This window comes from Bombina bombina, chromosome 3, assembly GCF_027579735.1.
Source record: "Bombina bombina isolate aBomBom1 chromosome 3, aBomBom1.pri, whole genome shotgun sequence".
Lineage (NCBI taxonomy): Eukaryota > Metazoa > Chordata > Amphibia > Anura > Bombinatoridae > Bombina > Bombina bombina.
This window is the reverse complement of record NC_069501.1, coordinates 624776975-624800603: the sequence shown is the minus strand read 5'-3', so window position 1 is coordinate 624800603 and position 23629 is coordinate 624776975. Positions and strand designations below refer to the sequence as shown.

The 23629-nt window shown below is 42.2% G+C and overlaps 2 protein-coding genes across 4 annotated transcripts in view; one reads left to right on the top strand and one right to left on the bottom strand.

Annotated features, from left to right (window-relative positions):
* The window catches only part of YARS1 (tyrosyl-tRNA synthetase 1), a 203561-nt gene extending 182785 nt beyond the window's left edge, over nt 1-20776 (top strand). For all 3 annotated transcript variants that reach the window (XM_053707270.1, XM_053707269.1, XM_053707271.1), the window contains exons 13-14: nt 20145-20286; nt 20434-20776. In XM_053707270.1, the coding sequence (XP_053563245.1) occupies nt 20145-20286; nt 20434-20544 (253 nt within the window). In that variant the 3' untranslated portion in view covers nt 20545-20776. The remainder of the gene's footprint in view (nt 1-20144; nt 20287-20433) is intronic.
* The window catches only part of KIAA1522 (KIAA1522 ortholog), a 107704-nt gene continuing 104827 nt past the window's right edge, over nt 20753-23629 (bottom strand). The window contains exon 7 of the mRNA XM_053707272.1: nt 20753-23135. Within this exon, the coding sequence (XP_053563247.1) occupies nt 23131-23135 (5 nt within the window). The 3' untranslated portion in view covers nt 20753-23130. The remainder of the gene's footprint in view (nt 23136-23629) is intronic.

Sequence of the window (23629 nt, the reverse complement as noted above, 5' to 3'; positions counted from 1 at the left end):
AGTCTCTGGTTTTCTGGTCCATTTGAATCTGGGGAGACAAGTCTGCATAATCCCCATTCCACTGTTTGAGCATGCACAGTTGCAATGGTCTTAAATGAATTCGAGCAAAAGGAACCACACGTCCATTGCCGCAACCATTAGTCCTATTACCTCCATGCACTGAGCTATGGAGGGCTGAGGAATGGATTGAAGAACTCGACAAGCGTTCAGAAGCTTTAACTTCCTGACCTCTGTCAGAAAGATCTTCATTTCTATGGAGTCTATTATTGTTCCCAGAAATGGAACCCTTGTGGACGGGGACAGGGAACTTTTTTCTATGTTCACATTCCACCCGTGAGATCTGAGAAAGGCTAAAACAATGTCTGTATGAGCCCTTGCTTTGGGAAGGGACGACGCTTGTATTAGAATGTCGTCTAGGTAAGATGCTACTGCAATGCCCCTCGGCCTTAGCACAGCTAGAAGGGACCCTAGCACCTTTGTGAAAATTCTGGGAGCAGTGGCTAAACCGAACGGAAGAGCCACGAACTGGTAATGTTTGTCCAGAAAGGCGAACCTCAGGAACTGATGGTGATCTTTGTGGATAGGAATATGCAGGTACGCATCCTTTAAGTCCACGGTAGTCATGTATTGACCCTCCTGGATCGTTGGTAAAATTGTCCGAATGGTTTCCATTTTGAATGATGGAACTCTGAGGAATTTGTTTAGAATTTTTAAGTCCAGAATTGGCCTGAAAGTTCCTTCTTTTTTGGGAACTACAAACAGGTTTGAGTAAAAACCCAGTCCTTGTTCCGCTGTTGGAACTGGGTGTATCACTCCCATCTTTAATAGGTCTTCTACGCAACGTAAGAATGCCTGTCTCTTTATCTGGTCTAAAGATAAGCGAGACATGTGAAACCTTCCCCTTGGAGGAAGGTCCTTGAACTCTAGAAGATACCCCTGAGAAACAATTTCTAGTGCCCAGGGGTCCGGAACATCTCTTGCCCAAGCCTGAGCAAAGAGAGAAAGTCTGCCCCCTACTAGATCCGGTCCCGGATCGGGGGCTACCCCTTCATGCTGTCTTGGTAGCAGCAGCAGGCTTCTTGGCCTGTTTGCCCTTGTTCCAGCCTTGCAATGGCTTCCATGCTGGTTTGGGCTGGGATGCGTTACCCTCTTGCCTAGTGGCTGTAGAGGTGGAAGTGGGTCCGTTCCTGAAATTGCGAAAGGAACGAAAATTAGACTTATTTTTAGCCTTGAAAGGTCTATCCTGTGGAAGGGCATGGCCCTTTCCCCCAGTGATATCTGAAATAATTTCCTTCAACTCTGGCCCAAATAGGGTCTTACCCTTGAAAGGAATATTAAGTAGTTTTGTTTTGGACGACACATCCGCCGACCAAGACTTTAACCAAAGCGCTCTGCGCGCCACAATTGCAAAACCAGAATTTTTCGCCGCTAATTTAGCTAACTGGAAAGCGGCGTCTGTAATGAAAGAATTAGCCAACTTCAGGGCGTGAATTCTGTCCATGACTTCATCATAAGAAGTCTCTTTTTGGAGCGAGTTTTCTAGTTCCTCAAACCAAAAAGCCGCTGCAGTGGTTACAGGAATAATGCAAGAAATTGGTTGAAGAAGAAAACCCTGTTGAACAAAGATTTTCTTAAGTAAACCTTCTAATTTTTTATCCATAGGATCTTTGAAAGCGCAACTGTCTTCTATTGGTATAGTCGTGCGCTTAGCTAGCGTTGAAACTGCCCCCTCTCTCTTAAATATAGGAGGGGGAACAAAGGGTACACCTGGCTTCTCCCACTCCTTAGTCACGATATCCGCCACCCTCTTAGGTATCGGAAATGCATCAGTGTGTACTGGGACCTCTAAGAATTTGTCCATTTTACACAATTTTTCAGGGATCACCAAAGGATCACAATCATCAAGTGTAGCTAGGACCTCCTTAAGTAGGGCGCGGAGGTGTTCTAGCTTAAATTTAAATGCTATGGCATAAGGCTCTGCCTGCTGAGAAACTTTCCCTGTGTCAGAAATTTCTCCCTCAGACAGGCCCTCCCTCACCGCCAAGTCAGATTGATGTGAGGGCACTACAGATAAATTATCCTCTGCGTCAGCTTGCTCATTTTCTGTGTTTAAAACTGAGCAATCACGCTTCCTAGGAAAAGCTGGCAGTTTGGATAAAAATGCTGAGAGAGAATTATCCATTACTGCCGCTAACTGTTGCATAGTAATCGCAATTGGTGCGTTAGATGTACTGGGCATTGCTTGCGTGGGCATAGCTGGTGTTGACACAGAAGGGGAGGATAGCGAGCTGTCTTCACACCCTTCAGCTAAAGAATCATCTTGGGCTATATCTTTAAGTGTAATTGTACGGTCCTTAAGCTGTTTGGACGCTATAGCACATTTCACACATAAATTTAATGGGGGAACCACCTTGGCCTTTGAACATAGACTATCTGAAGGTTCAGACATGTTTAACAGACTTAAAAGTAACTTCAATGCAATAAAATTTATTTTTGACAAAAACGTTACTGTCTCTTTAAATAATAAAAGTGCACACTTTATTACTGAAACATCAAAAACACATCCGATTTTTATGAAATTTTCACCACAGTGTCATAATGCTTTGAAAAGGTTGCACACAAATTTTCAGACCAATTAACCCCTTAATGCCCAAACCGGAGCTAATAACAGCAGTTAACGGTTAACACACTACAGTACTCTGCCACAGCTTGCCCTGTGGCTTTTACCTTCCTTAGGGTTATTTTGGTAAGAATATAAGCCTCCCTCAGCCCTTCCTGATGCCTCCGGACTCCCCACGTGAAGCTGCATGAACTGGCTAGTCAAAACAAGTGCACAATTGAGGCGCGAAAATTAGGCTTCCTTCCTCTGCATACCAGAGTGGAGGGGCCTTTCTGACTAGATTAGGTGTCCAACTAAGTGCCAGGCGCAAATTAACCCCCAAAAGTGTTTTAAGTTGATAAAAAAACACCTATTTAAGTTGAAAACTTGCTAAAAAGCAATCGATTAGCCCACAATAGTGTCAACCAGCATAAGCCCTTAAAATAAGCAATCCTTTTATTGCTGAATCTAATAACAATGGCTTACCTATCCCAGAGGGAATTTCTGACAGTCTTCTAGCATTACTGGGTCTTGTTAGAAAAATGACTGAACATACCTGAAGCAGTTAAGCCTGCAAACTGTTCCCCCCAACTGATGTTATCTGGTTTCAACAGTCCTGCGTGGGAACAGCAATGGATTTTAGTTACTGGTGCTAAAATCATAGTCCTCTTAGCAGAAATCTTCTTTACTTTCTGCTGCAGAGTAAATAGTACAAGCCGGCACTATTTTAAAATAACAAACTCTTGATAGAAGAAATAAAAAACTACAACTAACACCACATACTCTTTACCACCCCCGGGGAGATGCTACTAGTTAGAGTGGCAAAGAGAATGACTGGGGGGGCGGAGCCTGAGGGGAGCTATATGGACAGCTTTGCTGTGTGCTCTCTTTGCCACTTCCTGTAGGGATTGAGAATATCCCACAAGTAAGGATGAAGCCGTGGACCGGATACACCAATGTAGGAGAAAGATCTGAGTCAAATGTGACCCTGAGACATCGGGCATGCGGGGTAGGGGTAATGGAGTTGTCGACAGTTATAGAGAGATTGGGGGTGGAGATTTTGGAAGAAGGGGGGGGGAATAAGGAGCTCAGTTTTGGAGAGATTTAGCTTGAGGTAGTGAGAGGACATCCAGGAATAGATGTGAGAAAGACAGTTGGTGACACAGGTTAGCAAGGTAGGAGATAAAGTCTGGTGCAGAGAAGTAGATTTGGGTGTCGTCGGCATACAAATGATACTAGAAACCGTGGGACTTTATTAGGGAACCTAGTGATGACGTGTAGATTGAGAAGGGGACCGAGGACAGAGCCTTGCGGTACTCCGACAGAAAGTGGTGACGGGGCAGAGGAGGCCCCAGAGAAGGCTACACTAAAGGTACGGTTTGACAGGTAGGAAGAGAGCCACGAGAGGGCTGTCACAGATGCCGAAGGATTGGAGGGTTTGGAGCAAAAGAGGGTGGTCAACAGTGTCAAAGGCTGCGGACAGATCAAGGAGCATAAGCAGAGAGAAGTGGCCTTTTGATTTTGCTGTAAGTAGGTCGTTGGTAAACTTAACAATTTCTGTCTCTGTGGAGTGATGGGGACGAAATCCAGATTGCAGTGGGTCAAGGAGGGAGGTTAATGTAAGAAAGTGGGATAGGTGTGCATATACTAGTTTTTCAAGAAGCTTTGAGGCAAGAGGAAGGAGGGAAATAGGGTGGTAGTTGGATGGGGGAGGTAGGATCAAGGGAAGGACTTTTGAGGATAGGTGTGACCAGTGCATGTTTCAGAGATGAGGGAAATATACCGGTGCTGAGGGAGAGGTTGAAAATGTGTGCGAGTATAGGGGTAAGGGTAGAAGAGAGGGAGGAAGTAGCTGTGAAGGGGATAGGGTCAAGGGGACAGGTAGTGAGTTGAGAGCGCAGTATAAGTGCTGAAACTTCTTCCTCAGTAACAGGGGAGAATGAGCTAAGTTTAAGGTTATGTGGGTTGTGGTTGATTGAGAGCATTTGAGGGGGTGAGAGAATGGAATTATGTTGAGAGCTGATTTAGTTTCTGATGGAGTCGATTTTGTTAAAGAAGTGGCTGGCAAAGTCTTGAGCTGACAGAGAAGTTGTATTAGGAGGTGGGGGAGGGCGGAGAAGAGTATTGAAAGTGGAGAACAGACGTTTTGGGTTTGAAGAAAGATTAGAGATAAGAGTGGAGAAGTAGTGTTGCTTATGGAGATTGAGGGCAGTATAGTAGGAGTTCAAGATTAATTTGTAATGAAGAAAATCAGCTTAACTCCGAGATTTTCTCCAGTGCCGCTCAGCAGTACAGGAACATCTGCGTACGTATCGTGTCAGAGGAGTATGCCAGGGCTGAGGATAAGTGTGTGATTTCCGAGCATGGTAAAAGGGGCCAGATTGTGAAGGACGGATGTAAGGGTGGAATTATAGTGGCAGATGGATTGGTCAGGGCAGGAAAAGGAGAAGGCTGAGAGGAGAGGTTTGAGGGAATTGGCAAGCTGTTGCTGATCTAATGACATAATGCTTCTGTAAAGTTTGGTGTGAGGAGTAGGAGGGAGAGTTGTAGGGAGGGATGATATGTTGCAAGTAAGGAGATGTTGGTCAGAAAGAGGAAAGGGGGAGTTTGTAAAGTTTGAGAGAGTGCATCGATAGTTGAAGATCAGGTCAAGGGAGTGACCGTCTGTGTGAGTGGGAGAATTAGTCCATTGTGACAGACCGAAAGAGGAAGTGAGTTGCAGAGGTTGCAGTGGGATTGTCAAGAGGGTTGTTGAAGTTGCCAAGAATGAGGGAAGGGGTGTCTGAGGAAAGGAAATAAGGTAGCCAGGCAGCCAAGTGATCTAGAAATTGAGATGAGGAGCCAGGGGGTAGGTATATGACTGCAACACGTATAGAGAGAGAGAGGAGAAAATAAGCGAATCATGTGGGTTTCGAATGAGGAAAGTGTGAGGGAAGAGATGGGTTGTATTTGTTGAAAGATGCAACGAGAGGAAAGTAAAATACCTACACCACCTCCTTGTCTATTACCAGAATTAGGAGTGTGGCTGAAGTGGAGACCCCCTTGTGACAGAGCAGCAGTGGATGCTGTGTCTAGGGGAGAGAGCCAGGTTTCTGTTAGGGCCAGAAGGTTGAGGGAGCGAGAGATAATGAGGTCATGTATAGAAGTGAGCTTGTTGCAAACAGAGCGAGAGTTCCAGAGTGTACAAGTGAAAGGGGTAGTGGCTTTTTTTGATGCAAGAGGAATGTGAGTAAGGTTTGCAGAGTTTTGTTTTCTGAGTCTATGGGACGGTACACATGGATGTGCACAGCTAGGCAGTGGTTGGGGACCAGGATTAGGGGAGATGTCACCAGCAGTTGGTAAAAGCAAGAGGGAGAGTGATGTGAGATGAGATACAGATTTGCAGTAATGAGACTGTTTTTGAGAGGGTGTGTAGGGGGGAGAGAGAGTGTTTAGGAATAGGTAAAGTTTGTGAGTACAAAAGTAAGGCGAGTTTAAGAGAGATGGGCTAATGAACAGTGCAGGTGGAGAGGGAGAAGTAGTAATTGAATAATGTAGTTTGTTATAGAGACAAGAGGCAGTAAAAAGGAATATGAAGATATTGAGCATTTTTACAAAAGTGGGAACCAATTAAACACATAAGATGACAGTATTACAGCTGCTAGAAGAGTTTATACATTGTCTGCTCTCTCTTATGAGTCAAGAAATATAGAATTGAAGGAACTCTCTTAAGTGTGCTTTATTGGCCTACCGTACCCCTAAAGTACATATATTGAAAAATGACTAAGGGGGTACCAATCCTGGGGATACACAAAACTGGTGGAGCGGATGCAGGTGTGCTCAAATTCACTATAAAATACTGACCGGCAAATGTATAAACAAAACAGCCAAATCCTTCTCTTATAAAAGATTATTACAAATAGTGCAATCAAAGTGCAGCCCACTGTACTGCCCTGGTCAGGTATAGTGAAAAACGTATATGCAAGTGTGACCGGAGTAGATACAGCAAACAAAGCAAGGCAATATACTAAACATTGAAAATACTTGTATTTTTTTGAAGGCAGCAAAGAACACAGTCTTAGGAGAAAAAAAAATAGATAGAGCTTGGGATACTGAGTCCTATCTACCATGTTTTTGTGCATTATTAACTGATGGCGTTTTGATTTTTTTTTTTTAATTTTTTGGATAATAAAGCATTTGAACTTTTAATCTTGGCATTTGGATTCCTGCTTTCTTCACTTCAACTCTCTTATGAGTCTCCTTATCTAATTTTCCATCAAGATAAAGATGTTTTGCGGACTTTGTTTACATTTTTGCCTAAAGTTGTGAATTCTAACATCAATAGGGAAATTGTTGTTCCTTCCTTGTGTCCTAAGACTACTCTTGAAAGGTTTTTACATTCTTTGGATGTGGTAAGAGCTTTGAAATATTATGTTGATGCTACTAAAGATTTCAGAAAGACTTCTAGTCTATTTCTTATTTTTGTCTGGTTTCAGAAAAGGTCAGAAAGCCTCTGCCATTTCTTTGGCATCTTTGTTAAAACTTCTGATTCGTAAAGCTTATTTGGAGGCGGGGCAGTCTCTGCCTCAGAGAATTACAGCTCATCTACTAGATCAGTCGCCACATCTTGGGTTTTCAAGAATGAAGCTTCATTTGATCAAATCTGCAAAGCAGCCACTTGGTCTTCTTTGCATACCTTTACTAACATGTACCATTTTGATGTTTTTACTTCTCTGGAAGCAGCTTTTAGTAGACAGTTTCTTCAAGCAGCTGTCTCAGTTTGATTCTAGTGCCTATGATTTAAGTTTTTTGAATTTTTAAGAAAACCATTTTTGAGGGATTTAATTTTTCAGCGGAAATAGCTGGTTTTATTTTATCCCCCCTATAGTTACTCGTGGACTTCCACTTCTTGGGTATTACATCCCATCAGTAACTAGGTCGTGGACTCTCGCCACCTATATGAAAGAAAACTTAATTTCTCCAACATAGGTGTGTCCGGTCCACGGCGTCATCCTTACTTGTGGGATATTCTCTTCCCCAACAGGAAATGGCAAAGAGCCCAGCAAAGCTGGTCACATGATCCCTCCTAGGCTCCGCCTTCCCGAGTCATTCTCTTTGCCGTTGTACAGGCAACATCTCCACAGAGATGGCTTAGAGTTTTTTGGTGTTTAACTGTAGTTTTTATTATTCAATCAAGAGTTTGTTATTTTAAAATAGTGCTGGTATGTACTATTTACTCTGAAACAGAAAAGAGATGAAGATTTCTGTTTGTAAGAGGAAAATGATTTTAGCAACCGTTACTAAAATCGATGGCTGTTTCCACACAGGACTGTTGAGAGGAATTAACTTCAGTTGGGGGAAACAGTGAGCAGACTTTTGCTGCTTGAGGTATGACACATTTCTAACAAGACGATGTAATGCTGGAAGCTGTCATTTTCCCTATGGGATCCGGTAAGCCATTTTTATTACATAAAGAAAAAAAGGGCTTCACAAGGGCTTTTAAGACTGTAGACATTTTCTGGGCTAAAACGATAGCCTTGAGGAATTATTTTAATCTTGGGAATTATGTAAAATAACCGGCAGGCACTGTATTGGACACCTTATTCTCTAGGGGCTTTCCCTAATCATAGGCAGAGTCTCATTTTCGCGCCTCTATTGCGCACTTGTTTTTGGGAAGCATGACATGCAGATACATGTGTGAGGAGCTCTGATACATAGAAAAGACTTTCTGAAGGCGTCATTTGGTATCGTATTCCCCTTTGGGCTTGGTTGGGTCTCGGCAAAGCAGATACCAGGGACTGTAAAGGGGTTAAATATAAAAACGGCTCCGGTTCCGTTATTTTAAGGGTTAAAGCTTCCAAATTTGGTGTGCAATACTTTTAAGGCTTTAAGACACTGTGGTGAAATTTTGGTGAACAATTCCTTCATACTTTTTCACATTTGCAGTAATAAAGTGTGTTCAGTTTAAAATTTAAAGTGACAGTAACGGTTTTATTTTAAAACGTTTTTTGTACTTTGTTATCAAGTTTATGCCTGTTTAACATGTCTGAACTACCAGATAGACTGTGTTCTGTATGTGGGGAAGCCAAGGTTCCTTCTCATTTAAATAGATGTGATTTATGTGACACAAAATTTAGAGAAAATGATGCCCAAGATGATTCCTCAAGTGAGGGGAGTAAGCATGGTACTGCATCATCCCCTCCTTCGTCTACACCAGTCTTGCCCACACAGGAGGCCCCTAGTACATCTAGTGCGCCAATACTCCTTACTATGCAACAATTAACGGCTGTAATGGATAATTCTATCAAAAACATTTTAGCCAAAATGCCCACTTATCAGCGAAAGCGCGACTGCTCTTTTTAGAAAATACTGAAGAGCATGAGGACGCTGATGATATTGGTTCTGAAGTGCCCCTACACCAGTCTGAGGGGGCCAGGGAGGTTTTGTCTGAGGGAGAAATTTCAGATTCAGGGAAAATTTCTCAACAAGCTGAACCTGATGTGATTACATTTAAATTTAAATTGGAACATCTCCGCGCTCTGCTTAAGGAGGTGTTATCTACTCTGGATGATTGTGAGAATTTGGTCATTCCAGAGAAATTATGTAAAATGGACAAGTTCCTAGAGGTCCCGGGGCCCCCCGAAGCTTTTCCTATACCCAAGAGGGTGGCGGACATTGTAAATAAAGAATGGGAAAGGCCCGGTATACCTTTCGTCCCTCCCCCCATATTTAAGAAATTGTTTCCTATGGTCGACCCCAGAAAGGACTTATGGCAGACAGTCCCCAAGGTCGAGGGGGCGGTTTCTACTCTAAACAAACGCACCACTATACCCATAGAAGATAGTTGTGCTTTCAAAGATCCTATGGATAAAAAATTAGAGGGTTTGCTTAAAAAGATGTTTGTTCAGCAAGGTTACCTTCTACAACCAATTTCATGCATTGTTCCTGTCACTACAGCAGCGTGTTTCTGGTTCGATGAACTAGAAAAGGCGCTCAATAAAGATTCTTCTTATGAGGAGATTATGGACAGAATTCATGCTCTCAAATTGGCTAATTCTTTCACCCTAGACGCCACTTTGCAATTGGCTAGGTTAGCGGCGAAAAATTCTGGTTTTGCTATCGTGGCACGCAGAGCGCTTTGGCTAAAATCTTAGTCGGCGGATGCGTCTTCCAAGAACAAATTGCTTAACATTCCTTTCAAGGGGAAAACGCTGTTTGGCCCTGACTTGAAAGAGATTATTTCTGATATCACTGGGGGCAAGGGCCACGCCCTTCCTCAGGATAGGTCTTTCAAGGCCAAAAATAAACCTAATTTTCGTCCCTTTCGCAGAAACGGACCAGCCCCAAGTGCTACGTCCTCTAAGCAAGAGGGTAATACTTCTCAAGCCAGCCTGGAGGCCAATGCAAGGCTGGAACAAAGGTAAGCAGGCCAAGAAACCTGCCACTGCTACCAAGACAGCATGAGATGTTGGCCCCCGATCCGGGACCGGATCTGGTGGGGGGCAGACTCTCTCTCTTCGCTCAGGCTTGGGCAAGAGATGTTCTGGATCCTTGGGCGCTAGAAATAGTCTCCCAAGGTTATCTTCTGGAATTCAAGGGGCTTCCCCCAAGGGGGAGGTTCCACAGGTCTCAATTGTCTTCAGACCACATAAAAAAACAGGCATTCTTACATTGTGTAGAAGACCTGTTAAAAATGGGAGTGATTCATCCTGTTCCATTAGGAGAACAAGGGATGGGGTTCTACTCCAATCTGTTCGTAGTTCCCAAAAAAGAGGGAACATTCAGACCAATCTTAGATCTCAAGATCCTAAACAAGTTTCTCAAGGTTCCATCGTTCAAAATGGAAACCATTCGAACAATTCTTCCTTCCATCCAGGAAGGTCAATTCATGACCACGGTGGATTTAAAGGATGCGTATCTACATATTCCTATCCACAAGGAACATCATCGGTTCCTAAGGTTCGCATTTCTGGACAAGCATTACCAGTTTGTGGCACTTCCGTTCGGATTAGCCACTGCTCCAAGAATTTTCACAAAGGTACTAGGGTCCCTTCTAGCGGTGCTAAGACCAAGGGGCATTGCAGTAGTACCTTACTTGGACGACATACTGATTCAAGCGTCGTCCCTTCCACAAGCAAAGGCTCACACGGACATTGTCCTGGCCTTTCTCAGATCTCACGGGTGGAAAGTGAACGTAGAAAAAAGTTCTCTATCTCCGTCAACAAGGGTTCCCTTCTTGGGTACAATAATAGACTCCTTAGAAATGAGGATTTTTCTGACAGAGGCCAGAAAATCAAAACTTCTAAACTCTTGTCAAATACTTCATTCTGTTCCTCTTCCTTCCATAGCGCAGTGCATGGAAGTAATAGGTTTGATGGTAGCGGCAATGGACATAGTTCCTTTTGCGCGAATTCATCTAAGACCATTACAACTGTGCATGCTCAGTCATGTCACGACCGACGCCAGTCTGGTGGGCTGGGGCGCGGTCTGGGGACCCCTGAAAGCTCAGGGTCTTTGGTCTTGGGAAGAATCTCTTCTCCCGATAAATATTCTGGAACTGAGAGCGATATTCAATGCTCTCAAGGCTTGGCCTCAGCTAGCAAAGGCCAAGTTCATACGGTTTCAATCAGACAACATGACGACTGTTGCGTACATCAACCATCAGGGGGGAACAAGGAGTTCCCTGGCGATGGAAGAAGTGACCAAAATCATTCAATGGGCGGAGACTCACTCCTGCCACTTGTCTGCAATCCACATCCCAGGAGTGGAAAATTGGGAAGCGGATTTTCTGAGTCGTCAGACATTTCATCCGGGGGAGTGGGAACTCCATCCGGAAATCTTTGCCCAAATTACTCAATTGTGGGGCATTCCAGACATGGATCTGATGGCCTCTCGTCAGAACTTCAAGGTTCCTTGCTACGGGTCCAGATCCAGGGATCCCAAGGCGACTCTAGTAGATGCACTAGTAGCACCTTGGACCTTCAAACTAGCTTATGTATTCCCGCCGTTTCCTCTCATCCCCAGGCTGGTAGCCAGGATCAATCAGGAGAGGGCATCGGTGATCTTGATAGCTCCTGCGTGGCCACGCAGGACTTGGTATGCAGACCTGGTGAATATGTCATCGGCTCCACCATGGAAGCTACCTTTGAGACGAGACCTTCTTGTTCAAGGTCCGTTCGAACATCCGAATCTGGTCTCACTCCAACTGACTGCTTGGAGATTGAACGCTTGATCTTATCAAAGCGAGGGTTCTCAGATTCTGTCATTGATACTCTTGTTCAGGCCAGAAAGCCTGTAACTAGAAAAATCTACCACAAAATATGGAAAAAATATATCTGTTGGTGTGAATCTAAAGGATTCCCTTGGGACAAGATAAAAATTCCTAAGATTCTATCCTTTCTTCAAGAAGGTTTGGAGAAAGGATTATCTGCAAGTTCTTTGAAGGGACAGATTTCTGCCTTGTCTGTGTTACTTCACAAAAAGCTGGCAGCTGTGCCAGATGTTCAAGCCTTTGGTCAGGCTCTGGTTAGAATCAAGCCTGTTTGCAAACCTTTGACTCCTCCTTGGAGTCTCAATTTAGTTCTTTCAGTTCTTCAGGGGGTTCCGTTTGAACCCTTACATTCCGTTGATATTAAGTTATTATCTTGGAAAGTTTTGTTTTTGGTTGCAATTTCTTCTGCTAGAAGAGTTTCAGAATTATCTGCTCTGCAGTGTTCTCCTCCTTATCTGGTGTTCCATGCAGATAAGGTGGTTTTGCGTACTAAACCTGGTTTTCTTCCAAAAGTTGTTTCTAACAAAAACATTAACCAGGAGATAGTCGTGCCTTCTTTGTGTCCGAATCCAGTTTCAAAGAAGGAACGTTTGTTGCACAATTTGGATGTAGTGCGTGCTCTAAAATTCTATTTAGATGCTACAAAGGATTTTAGACAAACATCTTCCTTGTTTGTTGTTTATTCTGGTAAAAGGAGAGGTCAAAAAGCAACTTCTACCTCTCTCTCTTTTTGGCTTAAAAGCATCATCAGATTGGCTTACGAGACTGCTGGACGGCAGCCTCCTGAAAGAATCACAGCTCATTCCACTAGGGCTGTGGCTTCCACATGGGCCTTCAAGAACGAGGCTTCTGTTGATCAGATATGTAAGGCAGCGACTTGGTCTTCACTGCACACTTTTACTAAATTTTACAAATTTGATACTTTTGCTTCTTCTGAGGCTATTTTTGGGAGAAAGGTTTTGCAAGCCGTGGTGCCTTCCATCTAGGTGACCTGATTTGCTCCCTCCCTTCATCCGTGTCCTAAAGCTTTGGTATTGGTTCCCACAAGTAAGGATGACGCCGTGGACCGGACACACCTATGTTGGAGAAAACAGAATTTATGTTTACCTGATAATTTACTTTCTCCAACGGTGTGTCCGGTCCACGGCCCGCCCTGGTTTTTTTAATCAGGTCTGATAATTTATTTTCTTTAACTACAGTCACCACGGTATCATATGATTTCTCCTATGCAAATATTCCTCCTTTACGTCGGTCGAATGACTGGGGAAGGCGGAGCCTAGGAGGGATCATGTGACCAGCTTTGCTGGGCTCTTTGCCATTTCCTGTTGGGGAAGAGAATATCCCACAAGTAAGGATGACGCCGTGGACCGGACACACCGTTGGAGAAAGTAATTTATCAGGTAAACATAAATTCTGTTTTATGTAAGAACTTACCTGATAAATTAATTTCTTTCATGGTGGCGAGAGTACACGAGACCCACCCATTTTTGGGGGGTTATGATTTTTTTTTGTATAAAGCACATTATTTATCCTGTTTCTCTTTTTTATGCTTTTACTCCTTATACACCTCACTAACTTGGCTATAAGTTAAACTGAGGTATGAGTGAGGTGGGAGATGTATTTATAGGCATTTGAGGTTTGGGAAACTTTGCCTCCTCCTGGTAGGAATGTATCCCATCAGTAACTAGCTCATGGACTCTTGCCACCATGAAATAAATTAATTTATCAGGTAAGTTCTTACTTAAATTATGTTTTTCCAGTGTTCTCTTAAAGTATTGAGATTTGGTTTACAAATAGACACAAGATATGGAAACAAGTGTGTGTGTACATAAAAGTGATAACATAATGAGATCTGCTATTACCTGCAAGCTCAACCTATTTCAATTGGCTGTGGTTTAAAAGCACAAAACCAACTAATTCAAATAAACCTAAAAATGCAATTTTTCATATTTTATACTTTGCAGCTGATATAACATGTCATTGGAAATACATTAAGGGAAACACTATTTTACAGTATACTGTCCCTTTAAGGTCAAAGTCTTTTATTTTACGTTTTTTTAGACCACACGCTATTTTATTAGTCCTTTGTCGAGTTTCTTGTTTACATTCTTTTGAAGAAAGTCTCCAGATTTGTGTTTAAAAACTCACTAGAATGGACATAAATCATATGCAAACTTTTTGGGATTTTTCTTTTTTTTACCTTATGTGTCTCCTTCACATACAGAACCGTTCATAGCGAGCTAAACATTTCTTATTCTAAAATTTTGAGTTTCTAAATTGTTTTGAGGGACCTGACATACTGCCAAGACTTCTTAGATCCTCTTGCCTAAGCAGAGCGCTTTAGATCATCAGTCCATGTTTGAGATGATGATTGACAAATGAAGTACTTATGTCTCTGTTGTAATCATATGCTAATGCCTCTTCCTGTACAACCAAGCATCATCCTACTGTCTTTTCGTGCTGCATTACTGTAATAGTTTACCAACATTTAAATCATATAAAATGATCATTTTCAAGTACTCATGTTGTGGTTAGAAAAGCACCATATCACATCTGTAACTGGGTGTAACAAGTGCATATAACTATACATTTATTTCTACATCAATAACATGTTCTGTGGCCTTGTGACATTGGGTTTCTGGTAACAGAGCAAGTTATGCTAAAATTAAGTTGCACAAATAACAGAGGGTAGTGAACGATGTCTGTGAGCTATTACTGCCCAGTCACAATCCTTGTGCTCTGGTGACACTAGCTCATGCACACCAGACAACACAATGATTTTGGAATTACATCTTACCAAGTTAGTGAAGAGCACAAGATGTTAATGTATTATGTGTCTAACCTGGCACCTAGTGCAGTCACAACGTCCAGTGGAGAGTGGGTTGTGTGTTGTTTTGGTCTTCGATCTGTGTCAGACTAAGCCCAGACCTAGGAGATATTTTAAAGAGAAGCTGTACATCAGTATGCGCCCCTTTTCTGAGTCTTCTACACCAGTGTTTCTCAACTGTGGCCCTGAAGTACCCCCAACAGGCTATGTCTTCATTATAGCTGAACTAGAGGACAGGTGAAATAATCAGCTGATGGGTGAGAGCAGGTTACTTACCAGGGTTACAGATCAGTTGATTATTTCACCTGTGCTCTAGCTCAGCTATAATTAAACCATGGCCTGTTGGGAGTACTTGAGGACCGCGGTTGAGAAACACTGTTCTACACTATATGATTGACGTCCTGTCATTCTATGCTGCTTCAGGGTGATACCCATAGGAAAGGGCAGAGGAAGAACGCACTGACTATGGCTGCTGTATGGAGAAGCAGCAGCCTGGTGGAAATGATGTATATAGATATGCTTGTTCACGCTCCACGTACCCAGAGCAAGATGGGCATTTTACCTACTGCTTATACTGTAGCTGCCACAGCAGCCACTTTCTGTTGAGTCATGGTTTCTAATGAACTATTTTTAAATCTTAAACCTATTATTTTATCATGTTAAAATTTAGATCCCACTTTTCCAGTCCAATCTATTGTTTGTTTTTTTGTTTTCCTTCCATAAGGCACCGAGAATCCACAACTTCATTTCTTACTGTTGGGAAATACAACACCCCAGCCAAAGGCTTAAATATCCCTCCCACTTCCCCTATCCCCCAGTCATTCTTTGCCTTTCGTCACTATAGGAGCTACCTACTGGTGCGACACTCTGTTGGAGCTCATTGTGGTGGAGACTTCCCTTGAGGATATTCGGGAGAGAATTAAGGCTCTGAGAATTGCTAATTCCTTCATATGTGATGCGAATATGCAGATTATTCGCATAAATGCAAAGGCTTCTGGCTTAGCGGTCCTACCCCGCCGGGCTCTCTGGTTGAAGTTTTGGTCTGCGGATATGACTTCTAAATCCAGACTCCTTTCTCTTCAAGGGGAAGATTTTATTCGGTCCAGGGCTGGACTCCATTATTTCTACAGTTACCGGAGGGAAGGGTGTCTTCCTACCGCAGGACAAGAAAATTAGGCCTAAGGGACGGCAATTGTCTAATTTTCGTTCTGACAAGGGTATTTGGAAACCGTCTCAGTCCTGGAATAAGTCCAAACAGACTAAGAAGCCCAACAAGAACAAATCGGTATGAAGGGGCGGCACCCGATCCGGGATTGGAACAAGTAGGTGGCAGACTGTCTCTTTTTTTTTTTTCAGATGCTTGGTTCCAGGATCCTTCGGTCCTGGAGGTTGTTTCTCAAGGATGCAGGATAGGATTCAAGTCTCATCCGCCCAGGGGCAGATTCCTACTCCAGTCTGTCTACAAGACCAGAAAAGAGGGCTGCCTTCTTAGGTTGCGAACGGGATCTCTCCTCTCTAGGAGTAATTGTCCCGGTGCCTACAGCAGAAAGAGGTTTGGGGTTTTATTCAAACCTTTTCATGGTTCCAAAGGGGGAGGGAACTTTGCATCCAATTCTGGACCTAAAGTGCCTAAACAAGTTTCTAAATGTTCCCTCTTTCATGATAGACAATTCGGTCAATCCTTCCTCTGGTTCAGGAAGGACAGTTTATGACCACAATAGACCTGAAGGATGCATACCTTCACGTCCTGATACACAGGGAACATTTTCAGTTCCTGAGGTTTGCTTTTCTGGACCAGCACATCCAGTTCATAGCTCTTCTATTTGGCCTAGCTACTGCTCCAAAGATATTTTCGAAGGTTTGGGGAGCTCTTCTTGCCGTTGCCAGAACACAAGGTATTGCAGTAGCGCCTTACCTGGACAATATCTTGGTACAGGCACCATCTTTTCGTTTAGCGGAAGAACATTTAGAGTCCCTTCTCAATCTTCTTTGATCACATGGATGGAAAATAAAGCTGGAAAAGAGTTCCCTTACTCCACATACAAGGGTGAATTTCCTGGGAACCATAATAGAAACCATATCCATGAGAATATTCCTTACAGATCAGGGACGTTGCAAGCTAACTTCTGCATGTCTTGCCCTCTAGGCCTCCTCGAGACCCTCAGTGGCTCAGTGTATGGAGGTGATCGGACTCATGGTGTCCTGTATGGACATCATTCCTTTTGCCAGATTCCATTTCAGACCCTTACAACTATGCATGCTGAGACAATGGAACGGCGACCATTCAGATCTGTCTCAACAGATCGTGCTGGACAACCTGTCGAGAGACTTGCTCTCCTGGTGGCTCTGTCCAGATCATCTGTCCCAAGGCATGTGCTTCTTGAGACCATCCTGGGAGAATGTGACTAAGGACGTAAGTCTTTCCGGCTGGGGAGCTGTTTGGGGTGCCAAGAAGGCACAAGGTCTGTGGACTCAGGAGGAGTCCTCCCTTCTGATCAATATTTTGGAACTCCAGGCAATCTTCAATGCCTTGAAAGCTTGGCCCCTTCTGGGTTCGTCCCTGTTTATCATATTCCAATCAGACAATATAACCTTGGTTGCCTACATCAACCATCAAGGGGAAACGAGAAGTTCCTTGGCAATGAGAGAAGTTTCTCAGATACTAGAATGGGCAGAGACTCACAGATGTACGCTGTCGGCAATCCACATTCCGAGTGTGGACAACTAGGAAGCGGACTTCCTCAGCAGGCAATCCTTTCACCCAGGGGAATGGTCTCTCCACCCGGGGTGTTTGTAGAGATATGCAACAAATGGGGAACCCCGGAGATAGATCTCATGGCATCCCGCCTCAATACCAAGCTACCCAGGTACGGGTCGAGGGATCCTCAGGCGGAACTGATAGATGCCCTATCAGTACCATGGAGGTTCAGATTCATCTTTTTTCCTCCATTACCGCTTCTTCCTTGTGTGGTGGTTTGCATCAAGCAGGAGCAAGCATCAGTGATTCTGATTGCTCTGTCATGGCCGCAAAGGATGTGGTTTGCGGATCTGGTGGGGGTGTCCTCATCTCCTCAGTGGAGGTTACCATGTCGCAGAGATCTGCTGATAAAGGGTCCCTTCGTTCATCAAAATCTAGATTCTCTAAGGCTGACTGCGTGGAGATTGAACGCTTAGTCTTAGCCAAGAGAGGGTTTTCTGAGAGTGTTATCGACACTCTGGTTCAAGCTCGTAAGCCAGTTACTCGTCGTATCTACCATAAAGTGTGGAGGACTTACTTGTACTGGTGTGAAGAGCATGGTTTTTCCTGGCATAAGGTTGCCAGAATTTTAGCTTTTCTCTAGGATGGACTGGAGAAGGGTTTATCTGCTAGTTCCCTGAAGGGACAGATATCGGCCCTGTTGGTGTTACTGCACAAAAGATTGGCTGAGCTTCCGGATGTGCAGTCTTTTGTTAAGGCTCTGGCTAGGATCAGACCTGTGTTTAGATCTGGGGCTGCGCCTTAGAGCCTCAATCTTGTTCTTAGTGTTTTGCAGCAGGCTCCATTTGAGCCTATGCATTCTGTTGACATTAAATTGTTATCTTGGAAGGTTCTTTTTTTGATGGCTATTGCCTCTGCACGTAGAGTTTGAGATTTCTGCTTTGCAATGTGACCCCTCTTATCTGGTTTTTCATGCTGATAAGGCGGTTTTACTAAACTAGGGTTTCTCCCTAAGGTGGTTTTGAATCGTAACATTAATCAAGAAATTGTTGTTCCTTCCTTGTGTCCTAATCCTTCTTCAGCAAAGGAACGTTTGCTTCACAATCTATGTGGTTCGTGCCTTGAAGTTCTGTCTTCAGGCTACTAAGGAATTCAAACAATCTTCCTCTTTGTCATCTATATGGGGAAGTGTAAGGGGCAGAAGGCTACTACGACTTCCCTATCTTTCTGGTTGAGGAGTGTCATGAGAGGATAACGACTCATTCCACTAGAGCAGTGGCTTCCTCTTGGGCTTTAAGAACGAAGCCTCAATGGATTAGATTTGTAAGGCGGCTACCTCCTTACACACTTTTTCTAAATTTTACAAGTTTGATGCGCTGAAGCAGCTTTCGGGAGAAAAGTTTTGCAGGCTGGGGTGCCCTCAGAATAGGGTCCGCCTCTTTTTTTCTATTTCCTCCCGTTATTTATTCAGTGTCCTCTGGAGCTTGGGTATAGTTTTCCCACCAGTAAGGAATGAAGTATTGGACTCTCCCTGTCTAATGGAAGGAAAACATAATGTATGCTTACCAGATAAATTCCTTTCCTTCCTGTCAGGGAGAGCCCACGACCCCGCCCGTAATTTATGTTTTGTTGGGTGGCTCCCTTTTTTATAATATTTTTTTCTAGCGCCTTTATACCCTGAGGTTTCTCCTACTATTCCTTGTTCCCTCGGCAGAATGAGTGGGAGATAGGGGAAGTGGGAGGGATATTTAATCCTTTGGCTGGGGTGGCTTTGCCTCCTCCTGGTGGCCAGGTGTTGTATTTCCCAACAGTAAGGAATGAAGTTGTGGACTCTCACTGCCTTATGGAAGAAAATAAATTTATCTCATAAGCATAAATTAGATTTTTTTAAATCTCTACTTAATTAATCTAACTTTATTGGAATCTCAAGTTGGTTAGATATTGTTTTATCACCTTTTCACTTGAAGCTAACTACCACTTATTAGCAAGGTTCTTGTGGGTTCAGCACTCTGCCTGTTCATAGAGGAATACACAACCCGTAGATTAAAAAAAAACAGTTAATAGTGCGGCTAAAAAAGATCAAAGCTCCCTTAAAACAACTGGATGTGTTTTCTATATGGCACACTAACATCATCCTTTGTTATAAAAATTACTAACCATATTACTCCTATAGTAGAAAATGTTAGAGTTCTCCTGTCTCTAAAAACTATTGTGAATACAGTAGTAATACAGGTGCATTCATTCAGTATTCACATTCTTTATAGAAAAAAAAATGCTGTATATGGCTATTTTCAGTGCTGGATTTATTAGTGTAAATGTAATAACATATAAATATTTGTGTGTTGCACTTTTTTTATCACTAATATATCTGGCACTGAAAAATCCTGAGGCCTGCGGTTATATTGCCTATTTAATGCACGTGCCTAGTTATTAACCCCTTAAGGACCAGCGACGTACCCTGTATGTCGCTGGCCTTTTTTTGGGACTTGATTGTTTTATAGCACGGTCTTGCCACCAGCGTTGCGACTGCTCTATTCCACAAAGCCTGCTGGAGGGAGGGCATTAATAGCGTGTTCTTGCTAGACTTGTGCTATTATGTCATGAAAAAACCCTTAACGACCAGTGACATACAGGGTACATTGTGGTCATTAAGGGGTTAACAAGTCCAGTCCTTATCTCCTTTCACAACTTTACTTTCACTTTGCTTTTCTATTCCTCCTTTTAGCTTTTCTGTATGATTTTCTCCTTCACACTCATATCCATTCTGCAGGGAAGTTGAGAAAAAACAAGTTGAACCACTGGACCCTCCCTCAGGATCTGCCCCTGGAGAACGAGTATACGTGGAGGGTTGTGAGGCAGGAGAGCCAGAGGGAGAACTGAAACCCAAGAAGAAAGTGTTTGAGAAACTACAGGTATGTGAGCTACTTCACAAAACTGCTATAAATGTAGCCCCTTACTGTGCAAAATAAACCATTGATCAGGTTTTTCTAAAACTGTGTCATACCCCTTTTCTTGCACATGTCTCATACTAACATTGGCATATTTTCTCCTGCCTCTAGGCTGACTTTACGATCTCTGAAGATTTCTATGCCCAGTGGAAAGGGAAGAATTTTATGACCAAACTTGGCCCTGTAACCTGTAAGACTCTTAGTGGAGGGACCATCAGCTGATTATGTACAATCTATGATACGCTACCCAAAGCATGCACTATGTGTCATTTATCCCCTTCACCACAAGGGGGTGCAAGATCATTTACTAGATCCCCAAGCAGAAAAAAGTGAACTGTTCCATTATTCCATATCCTTGATGTGCCCAGGAGGCGGATCAATATGCTTATGATAGTTGGTAAAAATCATAAAAATAATTTCATACAACAAATAAAGAACAATCTATTTATCAGAATGTCTCCCAGTATACTTTGTACAGTAAATGACAGCACTTTTTTGGTAACAGCTTTTATAAAAGAATTGTTTGGTTCATACAGAGCTCAGATCAAAGCATAGCATAAATATACATCATCTACTAAAGCAGAACCACAGTTTGGTCTCTATTCTGATTACTGTACCCTGTAAGAACTCTGTGCGCAAAACTATATATAACACACCATATATACTTATTTATATACTGTGCAAACAGAGGCAGTTACAGATGCAGCTGTGGGGTGGGTCTTGCCACTTTGTACCCAAAAGAACCCTGTGGCACCATATGGGTCCCTAATAATCTTATATATTAATAATGTGTCCCATTTAACCTTCAGTTTCTGGGACTGAAAGCAGCATATTCACAATCTAATGTAAAGCAGGCAAACCCAGGAAAGCAAGCTTTAAAGGCCTGTACTGTAAATTTGTATTCATTTTAAAGTGTTCCCAATTATCTGTTTTAGATGCTGGAGTGTATGAAATTGTTCATAAATAACTAATTTACCTTTATTATTTAAATTAAAATACCAGTTTCAGCCTGCTAAAATCAACACCTATACTGATTATATGAATACTTTAGTAATCTCTTTAGAAAGGCTATTCAAACAAAAGGCAGTAATCAAATTCCCAGTTGGGATAGAATAGATGGGTATTAACATTTTCCTTTTCAATTGCTCTCTCTAAATATTGGCCATTGTGTTCAGACAGAGAAGGTTAATAAGAATAGATTAGATAAGATTAGGAGGTCTGCTATTTATACAGGATCAGTCCATTTATATGGGCATGTTCTTGAGAACAATGAATTGAAGCTTCAATCAGCAAATGCAGCTATTTGATAAACAAAGATAAATACATGTATGTTTTATACTCTGCAGCTACTATAACAAATCATTGGGAACACATTAAAGGGGGAACCAATTTTACAGTACACAGTCCCTTTAAACACAAGCAAGATTGGAACAGATTTTATTACCCAACATGCTGTTATAGTATATATTTTGTTATTTACTTTTCAATGAATTTTCAGAGACCCTCTAGTATAGATTCTAACCTAGGATATCAAAGAAGTAGGGTTGAGGTTAATATCATTTGTGCACAGGTTAATTTTTGAAGGTAGGTGTGGAATATATATATATAATTTTAAGACCATGTCCATGATTTTGATATATTTAACCTTCCTTCCCTGGGTTGCTGCAGATTAGATTGTATATTGTACAGTGTCTAACATACAGCATTGTTAGCCATCACGGACTCCAAAGGGTTAACCGGTTATCAACAGATCAAAAGTTTTGAACACTTGTGATCTCACAAGTAGTATCCAATAATAAAAAAAATGAAATAACATTCTTGAAATAATACCACCAGTGCAACCATTGACTCTGCTTAGACTGATGGTTGATTGCTTCAGTAGTGTAATCAGCAGACATTTCTCAAGGTTGGCACTACCTAAACAATACGGCATGGTACAACCAGACGTTTGTATCCCTTTTAAACTTTTGCAAGGAATTTTGTGCTTTTTATTTGTTTGTTCACGGTTCCAACATTAATAATTATCTTGTAGAAAATGTGGGCTTCTTTAACAATACATAAAAGTAGAAAAATAAACAGGTTTGCACATCATAAGAAAATTCATCCCTGTATACAATGGAATGTAGAGACTTTTGTGCTTAAGAAGATGTCTCCTTTTTTTGTCTGTTGATAACCACAATACTAATTAAATAAGAGTGATGATACCCAAAAACACACTAGTACTGATTGTCCTTAACTCCTTCAGTGCTCAGAAGGCTGATAGCAAGTGGTTTCAGGAACCATTGGCATTGAAATGGTTAAATTACTGATGACCACAGGCTAGAAAAAAAATAAAAATAAAGTACAGCATTTTGTAGCAAAGTGCATGGATTTAAAACAATTTCTTGCGCAGAATACAAATCTTATCACCAGCATTTGTAAAATTCCATGACTTCTGGTCCTGGAGCAGTGTAGAAACCACTCGGTGTACAGCATCATGGATAGCGTAGTGCCTCAGCAGTCAAATTGCTAAAATAAGAAGAAATTACATTTACATTTCTGTATATCAGACTCTTGTAGGTAGAATGCTGGGGTTTTCACCAGAAAGCACACCAGGCCAAGTCCAGGTTAAAATGGATCAATTCCAGTCCAATCAAAAATTGCAAAAACAACTTAAACGCAGATTAAAAGTGAAAACCAACACCACTTGGCGTATAAATAAAAAGGCTAGACACGGTTAAGGCTTATCTTGTGATTCCAGTAGTATAAGGGGGGCTCCTTCACAGCTCTTCAGAGAAGTCCCTGAGACGGCAAACCCCAAGAAAGGACTCAGGCTGAAAGGCAAAAGAGCACATTTTATGATTATTACTATGTATTTATGAAACAGGATTATTTTATATACTTGGATTGAAATACTTTTCTAAATGTTTTTAGTGACTTAAAGCATCAGATGATTTGTTACTAATGGGTTAATAGCAAGCCATGAATTGAAAGGGCAAAAACATCAAAGTATTCAACCCGAAAACCTTTTTTTCCCACCCACCTCTCTTTCGGTGTAACGATAGATGTAGAAGGCAAAAAAGAAAAGAGTAGAGCCAGACTAGATAGTAAAGTAACCATGAAGCGGTAGTCTCCTGTCAGTATGTGAAGAAAGTAATTTAAAGGGACACTGAACCTAATTTTTTTCTTTCATGATTCAGATAGAGCATGCAATTTTAAGAAACTCTAATTTACTCCTATTATCAAATTTTCTTTGTTCTCTTGGTATCTTTGTTTGAAAAAGCAGGAATGTAAGCTTAGGAGCCGGCTCATTTTAGGTTTAGCACCC